The sequence below is a fragment of the Sinocyclocheilus grahami genome, unplaced genomic scaffold, assembly GCF_001515645.1.
Source record: "Sinocyclocheilus grahami isolate Dianchi unplaced genomic scaffold, SAMN03320097.WGS_v1.1 scaffold739.1, whole genome shotgun sequence".
NCBI classification, from domain to species: Eukaryota; Metazoa; Chordata; class Actinopteri; order Cypriniformes; family Cyprinidae; genus Sinocyclocheilus; species Sinocyclocheilus grahami.
This window is the reverse complement of record NW_015505918.1, coordinates 212,987-229,875: the sequence shown is the minus strand read 5'-3', so window position 1 is coordinate 229,875 and position 16,889 is coordinate 212,987. Positions and strand designations below refer to the sequence as shown.

The window sequence follows — 16,889 nt, the reverse complement described above, 5'->3', positions numbered from 1 at the left end:
GGTGTGTTCAAACATTTGATTCAGTATATTTGGGCATCATTTGCACTTTCCGAAGACCCGAAGATTCAGTTCATATTTTTGTGTGCACAAAAGAGCGTTTGAGTTTTTGAACAATAGTTGCATATTCTGAGATTTTTATTTTTTTTTCTGTGTGTTTTTAATTGGCATTATGCTCAGTGTTCCTCACTTCACAGCGTGTTTGGGCATTATTGGTTCAATTGAGACACTATTTTTGAGCGTTGTTGGTATGTTTGAAAGTTTTTGGACCGTCAATGGTCTAATCAAACATTAGATTCAGGATTTAAAAAATTATTTTACACTGGTACATTTGAACATTAGCTACAGAATATATACAGGCATCATTTGTGGGTTTTGTGTCTTAGATTCATGTTTCTGTTGTTGTCATCAGGGTGCAAAGGTGCACAGGTGGAAGAGATATGGAGCATGGAGCCAGAAAACTTTGAAAATCTCAAGTAAGCAACATCCTTGAATCAATTATTATATCCAGTCTTCCTCCAGTGTTTAAACTGCAATTGAATATCCATGTAAATCATTCCAGGCCCGTTCATGGTCTGATTTTCCTCTTCAAGTGGCAACCTGGTGAAGAGCCAGCGGGGTCTATAGTTCAAGACTCAAGGCTGGATGAGATCTTCTTTGCCAAGCAGGTGCACAGTTATGCATTTCATTAAATCCAGCAATCCGTAACAAAGTGCAAAAAGGATATCCAGAAATTAATATTCGCAAACTTACTGTTTCAGGTCATCAATAATGCCTGTGCGACCCAAGCGATCGTCAGTGTGTTGTTAAACTGTACGCATCCTGATATGCACCTTGGGGAAACGCTGTCCGAATTTAAAGAGTTTTCACAGAGTTTTGATGCTGCAGTAAGTTGGTGCACATTTTATTTAAATGGATATTTTTCATTATTATTGTTTATTAAGCTTGTCTTTGTTTCTGTTTAAGATGAAGGGTCTTGCTCTCAGTAACTCTGAAGTGATTCGACAAGTTCACAACAGCTTCGCCAGGTTATTTTTTCTTGCTTTTGTTCTTTTTTTTTTCTGTTCTACCACATTAGAAATGTTATATGACATTGGGAAATTGTCTTTTTTTCCTGTAGACAACAGATGTTTGAGTTTGACGCAAAGTCGTCGGCTAAAGAAGAGGACGCTTTTCATTTTGTGAGCTACGTTCCTGTTAACGGCCGACTGTATGAGTTGGACGGACTTCGTGAAGGACCCATAGACCTGGGTAGATGGAATCGACGTTGAATCGTTTGTATTTGAGCAGTTGTTTCGTGTTTTTAAATGATTTTGTCACATTCTCAGGTGCGTGTAACCAGGATGATTGGATCAGTGCTGTGCAGCCCGTCATTGAGAAAAGAATACAGAAGTAAGCGTCAAGCGGGTTTGAGTTGATGATATTTCTCCAGAACTGTTTTTTATTGAAGCATTTCTGCTTTTGAACCCATCCAGATACAGCAAGGGTGAGATCCGATTCAACTTGATGGCCATTGTTTCAGACCGCAAGATGATTTATGAAAAGAAGATCGTTGAACTGCAGGTCCAGCTCACAGAAGTGAGATCTTCTGACTGCGTCAAATGCTGGAATGACAGAATGATGAAGGTTGTTTAAAGACGATTCTGCTGTTCACAGGAAGAGCCGATGGACACAGACCAGAGTGGAAATCATCTCGGCTCTATCCAGTCAGAGATCGCCAAGTACCAGCTCCTGATCGAAGAAGAGAACCAAAAACTTAAAAGATACAAAGTAGGTACTTCTATTTTCCATCAGTGAGCGTTTAAAAAGTAACTTGTTAATAGCGTATTATGAAGAATAATATTAATATGAATAGCTCAACTTTTCTTTATTATTATTGATATTGTTTTCTTTGTTGAGCCTTTTTATTTTTGTACAATATATTTATGCATGTTATAAAATATGACTTAATAATAATCATCATAATTATAGTAATAAATATTATTATTATTATTAATTTGTCTTTTAAGAGGTTATATTACAAATGAGTATAATACATTGTAAAATATAACATAATTATTCATATTAAATATGTATTCATTAATTAATATTAATACATACAATATAACATTATTATTATTATTTTATGTTTTCCTCATTGATCCTTTAAAAGATAACCTTTAAGTTAAATATGTTATCAAATGATTTTATAATAATAATATTATTATTATTTTTCTAATTTATGTTTTAAAAAGTTAATTGTATTATAATATGGTATATAAAGTATCAAATATCTCTGACCCTTTAAAAACGAAGTTTTAAAACTAACTACTTTATAACAATAATAATAATCATCATTTATTTTTAAAGTTATAAATATCACTCTTATAATAATTATAGTAATATTATTGTTATTAAAAATATTTTTTTTAAACTATAGTTGTAACTGTCACTTACATAATAATAATAGTTTTTAATAATTATTATGTTTATTTTTAAATTGTTATAAAATATAATTTAATGATATTAATATTACTTTAATTATTAATATAATAATAATATTTTTTATTATTATAAAGTGATATTTTATAACAACTTAAAGTTAAAGAAAACTTAAAGGACCAATGAAGAAAACAATAACATTATTATTATTATTATTATTGTGGTGGTGGCGAAATGCCTCTTAAATAAAGTATAAGATATGAAAAGTAAAAAAAAAAATCTACACTTTGTTTTTGTTTTTTTTTAGATTGAGAATATTAGAAGGAAGCACAACTACCTGCCCTTTATAATGGAGCTACTGAAGACGCTGGCCGAATATCAGCAGCTGATTCCACTGGTGGAAAAGGTAAGTCCAGTCACACCAGTGTGTTTGATAGCGGATCACATCACATCACTAGAGGGCAGTGCTGTTACGTTATCTCCACTTTGCTGTTGAGCTTGCAGTTGTTCTCTTGGTAATTGGATTTGCATGAAACCTTACAGCTAATAAGGTAGTGAACTTTGAATGGTATTATGCTAAATATAGTTTTTTTTCAGTTAATTTAAAAAAAAAATGTTTTATTTAACATTAAATATCAAATGAACTATTAAAGCTAAACTTTATTTTAATATTAAAATACCTTTCCTTCATGCACACCTAAAAAAGTGTCCAATCAGCGCTCATAGTTTCTCTGCATGAAAGCGGTGGTTATTTGTGATGACTCTAGAGGCGCTAGAAATATGACTTCTGCTAAAGCTCGCGCATTTTCGGTCAAACTTTCCGTGCCCTGGATTTGTGCCTTTCTCGTGCGGGCGTTCACATGAAGTGATGGAAACTTCAGTAAGGGCTTTCTGATGGTCTGCAGCGTTAAAGCAGATGCTTAAATCAGCCGAGAGTTTGGCAATAGCTTTGTATTTGTCATCTGTACTCGCAGCGCGCGACAGTCGTTTACACAGTGACTTGCGTTTCTAGTTTTGCCGGACTGTTTATTTACATTCTTTCAAACTCCCCTGACTAGTGAACTTCAGAAAGCCACTGTAGTACATGATAACCGCGTCAGAGAACGCGCTGTCGTACATTAGCGCCGCTGATTGCGGCGATCGATAATACTGATAATACCGTAAAAATGCGCAGTTGCGTGATGATGATGTGGCCATTACCTGCCTGTAAAAGTGCAGTGCGATCCGGTTATGTGAAAAATCTTACTCTTGCCAAAAAAAAAATAAAGGTGTGTTATGTCTTTAATAGTGTGCAAGTTGTGAACATGTTCTGAAGTTCATAACTGTTCCAAACATTTGAGTTGTCAACATGTTGAATACCTTCAAACTAGAAGTCTTGAGAGGTTATTCTGGTGCAGCTTCACAAAACAAACATTTTCCATAGCTGCTTTTTAGCTGCCCCAGAAGTCTTTTTGAACACTTGAGTGTTTTTTAAATAATAGTAATACATTGTATATAGTGGCCCCAAAAAGTATTTTTGGACTCTCAAGTCACTTAAAAGTTTGTGCATGCTTTTTTGTTTTAATGTTTGTTTGGTTTTATGTTTTTTCTTCTTTTTCTTGTGTGTGTGTGTGTGTGTGTACTGGTTTATATATCCTGGTGGGGACTTAAACCTGACTACACAGACTCATGGGGACTTGTGTCACGGTGGGGACCTAAATTGTGGTCCCCATGGGTACAAAAGCTTATAAATCATACAGAATTAAGTTTTTTGAAAATCTAAAAATGCAGAAAGTTTCCTGTGAGGGGTAGGGTTGGTGTATGGTTGGTGTAGGGCAATAGAATATACGGTCTGTACAGTATAAAAACCATTACGCCTATGGAGAGTCCCCACAAGGATAGCTGACCAGACATGTGTGTGTGTGTGTGTGTGTGTAAAACACAAGTACATTTATTTAAGTCTGACTTGTAAATATATTGTTTATATATTTATGTATTTTTTTTTCTTTTCCTTTTTTTGTCATCACAAATTTCATGTTTCTAATACATTTTAACTTTAAACCAACTGGTCCCAAGCTGATTTTTAGTGGGGTTATGAAGTCCAGGTCTATTAGCAGAGTCACCACTGGTAATGTTCATCACATTAATCAAGGACATGTGCTTTTTTTCAAATATTTTGCTTTGAAAATCATGCCATGTCTTTAAAATGAAAGCCACTTGCTTTGACATTCATATATTTTCAAGTGTGGCGTACTGTAAGTGTCCCAGACTCCTAGTGCGTCTCAGGCCCACTGCAGAGATGAAGATGAACCATGGGAAGTGCATGAGTTGAGGAAAGCCAGCATTGTTGTAAATAGCTGCTCTGTTTGTAAAAAGCTGTTCAGTCTGTGAACACGTACTTGGATCGGTTAAACAGACGCAGTGTTTGGTGTCTGTTCAGTGTCAGACAGCCATGAGATCATCTACAGGACCAGAAGGAACACAGATGTGCCATGGAGGTCAATTAAACCCCATGTACACCACAAAAAAAAAAACATTTAGCTGTCAAACGTGTGCTGTTTGCAGCTGGAACGAAACAAACACGTTAAGTGCACAATGTTCTGCTCGCTATATTTGCATTCAGTGTTTGTCTTTAAGTGAGGTTTGTTCTGCAGGTACATCTCAGGTCTTTCAGTCATGCCTTAAATGGGAAGATGATAAAGTTTGATATGCCGGTGAAATGACGCGAGTATGTGAGAGTTTCTGTAAATGTTTGGAGAGTTGAAGTCTGCAATAATTCATCAAAATGTGCACTTAGTGAGTTTGTTGCGCAAACTGCAGTTTAGTTTTGGTTAGTAAGACAAACTTGTAAAACTGGTCATGGGACGTTGAACTGATCTGATCATGTACATGCAAGGCATTTAGTAGGTCGTCTTATCTTAGAAACTAAAAATAGATTTAGAGGTAACAGAGCAATTAATGTTGTGAGTTTGGGGCGTGGCTAATTGTTTGCCTAACCAATAGCAGTGCAAGGATGTTTATGAAATTTTCTGTTATTGTGGTGCTAGTGAATTTACACTTCAACTTGAATTAGGATTGCTGTCATCAACAAATGTGTAACAAGTTGGGAAGGGATATGATCTGCTGTATATAATAACAATATACCTATCACTTTTTGCGTGCATAGTTTTTTTTATATTAGTCCCCCAAAAAAATCCAGAAAGGTACACTTAAAAAAAATAATGTTCACTCAAAAATTGCTTGTTTAATAATTACAGAGAATCGACAAGTAACACATTAATTTAAACATTTTGAAGTAGAAAGAATGAAACAGTAGTTTACTGTAAAACATACTCCAATAATCTCTTTTATTTACATTAACATTATTTTACATTATTTACAATTATTATTTACAGTGTAATGGAATGACAAAAGAATATTATTAAATCCAAATGTATTTGTTGTTATGATTATTATTAGTGTTTTTTAGAGATAGACTTTCAGAAATTGTTAGATTACAGCAAAGGTTAAAAAATGTAAATCTAAAAGTAAAAAATAGGGGAAATGAGCATGAATAATTAAATATTCAATATTAACCAATACTGATATAAAAAATAAAATAAAACTCCAATGTCAGCCGGTAAACGTTTATACACCTTTTGCTTACATTTTGTTTTAACAGCAGTGCCCCCAAAAATCCAGAAAGTAATGGAATGACAATTAAAAAAAAATGTTTTTATTACTTTCATTGAAAAGCAAAAATAATAATAAAAAGACCTACAAGTAAACACCAAAACATAGATACTACTATGTGAACACTCAATACCAATACCAGACATTCATCATGACACCTTAACTATTTACAAATCTGTGCAAAATATGCAATATTTAAATACACTAAAATCATAGTAGCACAATCACTACATAGAACATGAAACACTAGATGCACAGCATTCTAAAACGGACCGGCTATTTGTTGAAATACAGCGACTGAAAACATTATCGCTCTCCTGCAGCAAATCTGCAGAGCCGGTGATAGAGTTCAGAGTCCAGGAACCGAGGGTACGAGTTGTGCTCCATCAGGAAGTAAGCTCTGTTTTGGGCTGCTTTGAAACTGGACTGCATTGGGATCAGAAGGCTTTGTTGGAGGGACTCCCTTGTGTAGAAGTCCAGGTTGATCTAGAAGGACGAATTGAAAGAAATGAGAATGTGTGGTGCCGCTTAATGAAAATGAATCCACTTTGTTGTCATCGACTAAGCCTCACCTCTTTTGGAGAATCTGGCCTGATGAATTTATCGTATATGGTTTTTGCCCTGGATTCGAGTTTTGATCTGGACCTGATCTTTTTGAACTCTTCACAGGCCATCCAGAACTCGATATTCTCCTCGCTGTATTCAGACTTCATGAACAGTCGCAAAGCGGTTAATCCACCTGAAATATGAGGATATTAATTAGATCAGTTAACATTACACTATGTGGTGCATTTCCAACTTAGAATAAAAAAATTTATACAATTTTAGTACACACATATGAGTGTGTGATGAAAAATATGAAAATGAACTATATATATATATATATATATACTTCAAAACTTTATAAATAGAAATTCTATATTTTGATAAATTATTTATTTAAAAAAAATTATAAATATTTCCACCTGAAATATGAGGATATTAATTAGATCAGTTAACATTACACTATGTGGTGCATTTCCAACTTAGAATAAAAAAATTTATACAATTTTAGTACACACATATGAGTGTGTGATGAAAAATATGAAAATGAACTATATATATATATATATATATACTTCAAAACTTTATAAATAGAAATTCTATATTTTGATAAATTATTTATTTAAAAAAAATTATAATCTAATAAATATTTTTTTAAAAATTCGTAATTATACTTTATGAATAGTAATATGAATACTATTATAATAAATATTTTATACTTGTAGAAATGATAAAAAGAAAATATAAAAATTATTTAATAAAATATTATAAAATCGAAAACATTAAAAAATATTATAAAGATGAACATAAAATTCATACAGTGAAATAATAATTACATTTGCTGCTCAGCAAGTTGTCCAGAGACTGAGCCCACCGAGTAACTTCTTCAGTAGTTGGCCTGTGAGAATTTAAAGAGAGAAATGTTATTTCATTTTAATTTAATAATTTTAATATATGTAATTATTAGTTTATTTTTATTTTCATTTTAGATTTTCATTTAATATTTGTTTTATTTTTTTTATAAATCCATGATCCCACTTTATTACATGCATATATGCCTAGTGATTTATGCAAATTATAAGTATTTTTAATGCTCACCTGTAGGATTTTATCTGTGGCATTGTGTGGCGTGATTCTCTCACAGGAAAAGTCTTAAAAAGCATCATTGATCTCCAGTTTGTTTCTCTGTTAATCATAATCAACAAACATTAGCAACCACTGATTAACTGCTCTGCATAAAACCAAATGCAAAGTGATAAAATGCAAGTCTCACTTCATTTCGTTCTGTTCTGTAGTCGTATCGGGGTTCCTGGAGTAGATCAAACGCTCCTTGCTCGAATCTTGTCTTGACTTTTTCATTTTTGCCAGTCTATCCATCAATTTCAATTGAACTGAAACATGTTGTAACTTGCAGTGTGTGGCTTTTATACCATTTTCCGTGCTTTGGGTGGGGCCTTATCAACAGGGGAGGCATCTGATTGGTCGCCCTGCATCAGTGTTTGAGTGTGCAAGACTTATTGGCAGGAACACTGCAGCTCTTTCTCAAATAATCATCAACTTTTCACTTGGAATGCATTAAATTAGGATTAATGTCAGTAAAATTAGTACAAACTTGGTTTTAGTATACATTAAAAATGAATTTGTTCAAAAATTATTGTATCGTTTTACTAAAAAAATTAAAATCTCTTTTACTAAAATCTCTCTACTTTAACATTTCACATTTAATTCAGTGTTACTTGCTGCTACTTTAATTTATTAATTTACTTGTTAATTTTGAAGTTTTAAGAAAAAAATGTTATATATATATATATATATATATATATTAGTATAACTACTGTATAAGGATAAAGATAGTTTTGATTTATTTAACATTATTTGATCTCATGATCCCGTTTTCCCATAATTCCCATTTGTGTTATTAAATCATTTTGATTGTTTTTATTACAAAATGTGCAAAGTAGTAAAAAATAAAGAACATGTGTACGTTTCAAGACAAACAATACTGAGTCACGTCTGTAACTTGAGGATGTTAACGCAATATCCGTCTCAAACAAAAAAGTACTAAACAAACAGGTTTGTTCCCAACCAGCATTCCACAGTGCTTTATTTTTAGAAACCTGTTTCTAAAAAAAGCTCATGAGTTTGTGTTATCACTCGGTTTTAATTACTTTGGATGTGAGTCAATCCACTAAAACTTGTAGTGTGTGCCATTTTTTGCTTTTTGACTGTAAGCATCAGGCTAAACTGATCAGTGTGCTTAATGCATCAGTTGAAGAATTTCAGATTTACTAGATGATACCGAAAAAATGCATTTCCAGAAAGAAAAAGAGCAGTCGATCACATTTCATGTGTTTCAAGGGTCTCACCAATAAACATACAGTGCTGTGGTGGAAGAGTAAACATCTGTGACGAGATAGACTGTGTTGAAACCTTGACTTTAAAGTGCTAAAGTAGATCATCATGTTTGCAGCTGACAGACAAACCGTTTTTAGCCATCCTTGAGCACAAGTGTTTGTGTTCTCTTTAAGAGTGGAGCTTAATGCATTAGTGTTTGCCAAAAACATCCCTTATCATGGATTTAACTGCTGCACAGGAACTATTTGCATGCCAAACTGTATGACTAGATGGCAAATACTAACTCATTTCTGATGCAACTTAAATGTCAGATTCAAAAGCTGCAACCACATCCTACAAGTGCATTTCTCATGTCAGATGGCAAAATTGTGATATTGAGCATGTGAACATTGTACAGATAATTTTTGTATTATTTTATTTTTTGCTTCCAAGTACAAGCTCATGCTGGATAACATGATTAGCAGGTTTTGCACTATAACATTTTTGCTGATCTTCTACTAAATACTGAGCAAAGGGTCTGAATACTTAGGACCATGTGATATTTCAGTTTTTCTTTTTTAATAAATCTGCAAAAATGTCAACAATTCTGTGTTTTTCTGTCAATATGGGGTGCTGTGTGTACATTAATGAGGAAAAAAAATTAACTTAAATGATTTTAGCAAATGGCTGCAATATAACAAAGAGTGAAAAATTTAAGGGGGTCTGAATACTTTCCATACCCACTGTATATGCATATGTATGCATTTATATATATATATATATATATATATATTAGGGCTGTCATCGTTAACACATGTGATTAATTTTACAATCCGTTCAAATAATTTAACGCAATTAACGCAAAATTACTGAAGCACCATTTTTATTCTAACCCTTTAACCCCATTTTGCTTCTCTGCTTGCGATTAGATAATTTTAAGCCGCTAAACTCCGGGAAAGTTTTCTGTCCACTGATCCAGTAAGCGAATGCATTCAAACAATCTGTCCAAAACAGCGCTAATATAAAGCAAACCAGGCTGATTACATCAGAGATTGCAGAGAGAACAGAGATGTTGCATTTTAAGTGAATTATTCATTCCAGTGTGTTTCGCTTTAAAACACGAGCTCTGTCATATTCTGTGATTGTCACTGAAGAGCACAGCCCTCACATGTCGCAGACTGAACGGATTGTCAACACTTCCCACCGCTGTATGGCCAGATGAGACGCAAACTACGTTTTCTCGACTGGATAACCAGTCTCGCTAGTAAAGTTTTGATGGATGAAGACTGCAATCAAGGTAAAGACGATTGCGGTGGCGTACAGGAGTCGTACAGTAAGCACGCGTGAGTCCGTTATAATAATGCGTGTATGATTGCTCTTGACGCACTGATCGCACATTGTATTAATGCACAGGCACAGACATTTCCGTACATTCACTTTGTTTCCACACACATTCAAGATAATGTTTTGATTTGTCATGTGTATGTTGCTGTGTTTAGTTATACTGAATGGATCCGGGTACTGTAGTAGATATATGCAGTCAGCAGTAGTGTTGCCAGATTGGAAATGTCCAAGTATCGTACCAGAAGCTCAAAATTATCGTATTTGGAAGAAAATAATCCTACACCAGTAAAAACGTACAGAATACAGCTATTTATCTACTAGACTAGAACAACAACTTTTTGACACAACCTTCAAATCACCACAATAAATAAATAACGGTGCTAGGGCCCTATGAAATACGTTTTGTTTTTCCCAAATTTCTTTTTTTTTTTTTTTTTTTTTTTTTCCAAATTTACATTTTTTTGGATTCTGGTTTTTTTTTCCATTTACATTTTTCTGGACTCCTGTTTAAATGGTTAAATTAAATTTTATTCATCAAAAGCACGTCTAATTAAATAATGAAACGTATACAATTCAGCATCAAATCTATTAAAAAGTTTAACAAAAATTACATGTTTAGGGTCTTATGAAATGTTCATTTCACCTTGTTTATTGTTACCAAATTCTGTGTTTTAATATGTCTAATTATTTGAATGCATAAAATACTACTTTTATTTATAGCCTTATGAAATGTTTTTTTTCTTTAGAAATTCTGCATTGTGTATTTACATTTTTCTGGTTATCGAATGAAGGCATTCATTTAATTTATCTTTTAATTAATGAAAAAAAAGGGCAAATAAAGAGGATTTACAATTAAAAGTAAAACATGGAAGAAATATTGTGATTATTCCTTAATAATTTTAGTAGTAGTAGTCGTACGTACATTCTACTGAACAATTGAAACATTTCTGGCAGAAACTATATATTTTTGACTCAGAGCAGTTCTGGGGATGTTGTTCATGTATTTATGTCCTATTTAGTGAGAAGGCAGATGCTGAAATCACCGCGAGCGTCACGCGCGCTTCAGTATGTGTGTAGTAAACAAAACCGTGTGACATTCAATCAGACCATAGACTATGATTCAGACAGACACAGAACATGCAGGATTTATATTTAAATAGCCTTTTTGCGGCTCAATATTTACAGATACTAGTCCATATCACGATTTAAGTGTAATGACCTTCCTTTGATTAATTCATCCAAACTTTGACAAATTCCGTGACATTCCGCGTTATACAGTAAATTCCGTTGACTGGATTCCGCAATTCCATCCGTGTTTTCCGCATCGCAGAAATCATAGGGACATAGGCGTACCTTGTGGGAAGGTCCAAACTCCACCTCTGAGCCTCTGTCATCAGAATCCTGCGTGTTGCCAGATGTTGAAGGTCCTGAGGTGTGCACCAACCCATTTAGAGCATCTAGTGAGCCGATTTCATGGCTTTGTTTTGACGAGGTTGACTTTGGAAAAAACACGTTCCAAAATTTCGAAATTATCATACATTATGGGATTTTTTTCATTATTGATCGTACATCATACAGAGGTCAAAATTATCATACAAATACGATAATTATCGTACGTCTGGCAACACTGGTCAGCAGACGGTTGGTTGAGGATTTTTTGGCATCTCCATGTGGTCCTGTTCGGTATCGCAACTTGGCTTCTCTAAAATGTAAAAAAGCTCTTTGCTGTTGCACTGTACACATACTATAAAATTCTGTTTTTTTTTCTTTCATATGTGCTTACATGGGCTCCTTATGTCATTTGGTTCTTTGGTGTTCTTTTGGAGTTTCTAAGTGTCCTTCTTTGGAAAGACATCTAAATTTATCTTGAAAAAATTTTCTGCTTGCAGAAAATATAGATTTTTGAGAATTACCCTTTAATCTTTTGGTTTACTTTGCTGGATATAGCAAATTATGACAAAATAAACATTTGAAACAAGATAAATGGTCTATGCTTAATTTCATGAAGTGTGCGATTATCGTGATCGTGATTAATCGCAGAAAAAGGATGTGATTAATCAGATTAAAAATTGTAATCAGAAGCTGGGATGCTGGTTTGAGCTGGTTTATGCTGGTCCTTAGCTGGTCATGTGCTGGTCCTAAACTGGTCCGACCAGCTTAAGACCAGCACGTGACCAGCAAAGGACCAGCTCAAACCAGCATCCCAGCTTCAAAACATACCTAACCAGCATATGCTGTTTTTTTCAACAGGGCAAGTTTGTCCTAAAACACAATTAACATTTTTTTTGTCATGTCTTTGATTAGCATTACTTGAACAAACTTTCATGTTATGTTCTACAACATAAATTACACACAAAACTGTGGCCTATGTAAGCGTAAGATGTTAGCAGGCTAACAATCATTCATGAATTGAAAGCAATACAATCAACCATATTCTAGCATATCCAAGTCTCTGGGAAATCTTCCTTCTTAGACACGGCACATTAGCATTCCCGACTGATTATAAATTGACGTCATTACTGAAATGGCTCTATATTTAAAGCTTATAAATTCATTACAAACTAAATTAGGCATTAGCGTTATGCGCGAGAAACCATGCAACAAATGACTAAAGACTTAAGTCCCTAAAAGGAGTCAGTCTATCCGGTCACAGTTCTGCTTTGTTACCCATGTGCCCTTGACCAACACATTCAAGTTTCTCCAGCAGGACAGTCCCTGCAATTAGTGTGAAGTTTCTACTAAATGGCAAGTCTCACAGAGGAAGGCTTGCGTCGTAAACTAGGTTAGCAACATTAGACATGCAATAGCAGAAATGTGTGAGTTGCAAGATCTCATGACTTTTCAGTAGCCGCTGCAATGCACACTTCTCTGGCACTTATGAAGTCGTTCTTTCTTAATTCCCTGTTCTGTGGGAACTGAAACTCGTCTGTTCCTGTTTCAAAGGTAATTGTTTCACTATGTAGTCATGGGACCTGTCGGCCAAAGGGTTAGAAAAGAATAATTCCTATATTAATCAAATGAGTTGACAGTGGCTGTAAAGTTCACATTTAGTGATGCATTTGGTGTTTCATGCAGTATTGGTAGTGGCTGCACTACCTTGTTTTCCAGTGAAAACATCCTTCAAACAGTATAAATTAACTTAAAAGGGAAAACTGCACAAGATAAGACATTTCAGTGGGAATACACAATATACTGACACCATATTGGTTATTTTTTCATTTATCAGTACTGGATGATATTGGGTATTTAATTGTTTCCAAAAATGTAAGGGATGGTGGAAGTTTATGGCAAAGGTTTAAAATTTTAATGTGTTTTAATTGTTAAGGGAAATAATATCGGCCATTTATCGGTTATTGGCTAGAATAGGAAAGTAATGAATCCTTTTATCTTAATAGAATAAATATTGTTGAATGTTTTGTGTGTGTGTGTGTGTGTGTGTGTGTGTGTGTGTATATATAAACATATATATATATATATATATATATAAACCTCTCTAAAAGACAAAAAATATATATTTTACTGAACGTAAGGCATAATATAAGGTCTAGAAATATTTTGCTTGTTTTTAAATACAAATCCGAGGGCTAGGTGATTGCATTATTTAAATTTTTATTTTTATTCATTAGCAAAAGAAAAACAAAGGTCTTCACTATGAAACAAACCAAAGACAAAAAGAAAAACAGAGTCAAAAGTTCAACAGTGTCTAATCTTTATTTCATTGTCCTCAAAAATGACAGTGGACAGAACAAAAGTCAACATCCAACCAGTGGCTAATAAATAGAAAACATCTTTATTTAAATTAAAAGTTTTTAACATTACAGGTAATGCCTACAGTTTTTGTGTGTGGCACATATGCTACAGCTGTTCTTATTTATTTATATATATATATATATATATATTTTTTTTTTTTTTTTTAATGTATACTTGATCTCCCGAGTAGGTAATAAAGTCACACTTTCTTTAATGTTATACATCTGTGTGGCAATATGGCACCGATGTTGAAATAGGGTGTGTCAAGTTCCTCTCACAAAAGTGTCCAAACCAACTCAACCAATTGGCTGAGGTAGAGTTTCGTTACTAAAGTCATTGTAGGACATGGTAAAGCAGTTCTCAAAGATCCTCTGGAAGTGCCAGGAAAATAAAATAGTGTTGTGCCCACACTGTAGCTTCAGAAACCACCGGAAGGGCTTGTAGGAGCTGCGTCCTTATCTACACAGGAAGCACCCTCAGTTAAGAAGCACTCATGGCGCTTCAGTAACATGTTGCACTTTGATATCAATGGCACATTCCCAACCATTGCTCCATATTGTCTCCTTCTAGTCTGAGAGGTCTTTTGGGGTCTGATCCACATGGCAGGGGCGCAAGCTTTAGGGTTCTGGTCCTGCATACAAGACCAGACCGTTCCAGTTTTAGCTTTGGTGTGATATATCCATAGAGTCATCTTTGAGCATTATCTGCAGCAAGGGACTCAAGAAGGGTTTTGTACATCTCAGACCGTAGAAATCTGGGGTAAGAGTCGCGTTCCATTAGTCCATAAACGATCTTCTGAGCCTCGTCGAAACACTGCGGCGTCGGACTCTTCACTTTCCTCTTGATTTCCTCCCGTGTTTGATAGTCGATATTTATCTGCGATGCAAATGAGAGCCATTGACACTATGTGTACACTGGAAGTGACCAGTTGTGAAATGTATTGTCCAAATAACAAGAAATTACATCGGAAATATGCAAAATTAAGTCGTAATTGCGAGAAAATAAAAGAGACAACAACATACCACGTCTAGTATAAAACAACGCACCATTAAAGTGTTCAGAAGCCATAGTTTGTGCTGTGAAGAGGCCAGTATCAGATAATATTACTAATTCCTTTGTTTATTTCACAGTCAAATGTTGTTTCTATATTTATTTTTGTTTTAGATCTGCTGTGGCCCATTTCCAGGGGTCAGGCTCCTCTGCTGGGGGCCCCTGACAGTTAGTGGCCCCAGGAAAATGACTTTAGTAGCCAGTCCATAATCTATCCAAGTATGAACCAATCAGCTGTAAACTCAGTTCTAGACTTTAGCAATCATAAAATAAGTGAATACCTTTATTTGCGTGTATTATTATATATGTATCTTACTTTATTTTCAATACTAATCCATTACAAATGTACTTATTATACATTATTATTTTTATATTATTTATTATAAATAAATAACTATTATATTACATTGCAACTATTTATAATTATTATTTTAAATATATTATAATATATTATATTAATTGACTTGTATATAATGAATTATAATTACATTACATTACTACTGTATATACATACAAATTCAATACAAATGTTCGTATAATGAATGATTAATTATTATTTTATAATATTATTTATGATAGATAGTTTTAATAATTAATTTTATATTAAATTGTATTGCTACTGTATATACATATAAAGCCAATACGAATGTACTTATAATGAATGGAAATATTTTTATATTATATTGCTATTATATATATATATATATATATATATATATTATACATGGTTAGATAAAGATTATTTGGCGTTATTAAAGAGAGACTGTCTGAAGTTATTTAAATATAAAACGTATAAAATACTTCTCATACGAATGGAGGAAATAAAAGCATAATACAAAAAAATACAACTCTATTGAAAGCGTATCGCGACACAACAGATACTTCTAGCATTGCTTCATTGATTTATATAGCAACAGGGTGTTGAGTGGTGTGTCCTGTACCTCTTTCAGAGATTCAGCTTCGACAAATTGCTCGAAGATTTTCCTCGCCTTCGAGCTCATCTTATGGGACGACGTTATCTTCTTGTAGTCCTCATGATATTTGTAAAAATAAATTTGACATATATATTTAAAATAAATTTAAAGCTTGTCAAATCAAAGTCATGTGGTGTGGCCAACATGCATGAAAAAAAGCATATGATATCATAGAACCCTGTAGACTGTCATGACTGTTTGATCTGAATTTGATATTTTTATGACAAGCCTTCAGGTTGTAAAATGTCATGTGGTGCAACCACACACACACAAATAAAATAATAATTAAACATTAAATGAAAAAATTAAGTTGTTTTTAAACTTTTGTTCATCAAATCAAAGTCATGTGGTGCAACCAATATGCATGAAAAAAGCATGTGATATCATGCCCCAGCAGACCCTGTGACAGTACAGGTGCATCTCAATAAATTAGAATGTCGTGGAAAAGTTCATTTATTTCAGTAATTCAACTCAAATTGTGAAACTCGTGTATTAAATAAATTCTATGCACACAGACTGAGGGACAATCAGCCTGTGGCACTGCTCAGGTGTAATGGAACCCCAGGTTGCTTTGATAGCGGCCTTCAGGTCATCTGCATTGTTGGGTCTGGTGTCTCTCATCTTCCTCTTGACAATACCCCATAGATTCTCTATGGTGTTCAGGTCAGGGGAGTTTGCAGGCCAATCAAGCACAGTAACACCATGGTCATTGAACCAGCTTTTGGTGCTTTTGGCAGTGTGGGCAGGTGCCAAATCCTGCTGGAAAATGAAATCAGCATCTCCATGAAGCTGGTCAGCAGAAGGAAGCATGAAGTGCTCTAAAAT

The 16,889-nt window shown here is 33.9% G+C and overlaps 3 protein-coding genes across 3 annotated transcripts; 1 reads left to right on the top strand and 2 right to left on the bottom strand.

Moving 5' to 3' along the window:
• Window positions 1-169: 169 nt before the first annotated feature.
• LOC107560683 (ubiquitin carboxyl-terminal hydrolase isozyme L5-like) lies at window positions 170-13,945 on the top strand. Its single transcript, XM_016244925.1, has 11 exons — window positions 170-245; window positions 410-473; window positions 560-665; window positions 759-884; window positions 964-1,025; window positions 1,118-1,248; window positions 1,326-1,389; window positions 1,473-1,575; window positions 1,654-1,767; window positions 2,726-2,824; window positions 13,916-13,945. Exons 1-11 carry the CDS (start codon window positions 170-172, stop codon window positions 13,943-13,945), a joined length of 975 nt encoding a protein of 324 aa, XP_016100411.1.
• On the bottom strand, window positions 5,998-7,993 carry LOC107560697 (regulator of G-protein signaling 21-like). Its single transcript, XM_016244944.1, has 5 exons — window positions 7,886-7,993; window positions 7,711-7,797; window positions 7,449-7,510; window positions 6,642-6,808; window positions 5,998-6,555 (listed from the first exon to the last, which is right to left on the bottom strand). Exons 1-5 carry the CDS (start codon window positions 7,987-7,989, stop codon window positions 6,376-6,378), a joined length of 600 nt encoding a protein of 199 aa, XP_016100430.1. The 5' UTR covers window positions 7,990-7,993; the 3' UTR covers window positions 5,998-6,375.
• A 249-nt stretch (window positions 13,946-14,194) lies between the features above and the next one.
• LOC107560682 (regulator of G-protein signaling 1-like) lies at window positions 14,195-16,256 on the bottom strand. The gene is made up of 3 exons (XM_016244924.1): window positions 16,242-16,256; window positions 16,032-16,121; window positions 14,195-14,916 (listed from the first exon to the last, which is right to left on the bottom strand). The coding sequence occupies exons 1-3, from the start codon at window positions 16,254-16,256 to the stop codon at window positions 14,728-14,730; spliced, it is 294 nt and encodes a 97-aa protein (XP_016100410.1). The 3' UTR covers window positions 14,195-14,727.
• Between the last annotated feature and the right edge of the window lie 633 nt (window positions 16,257-16,889).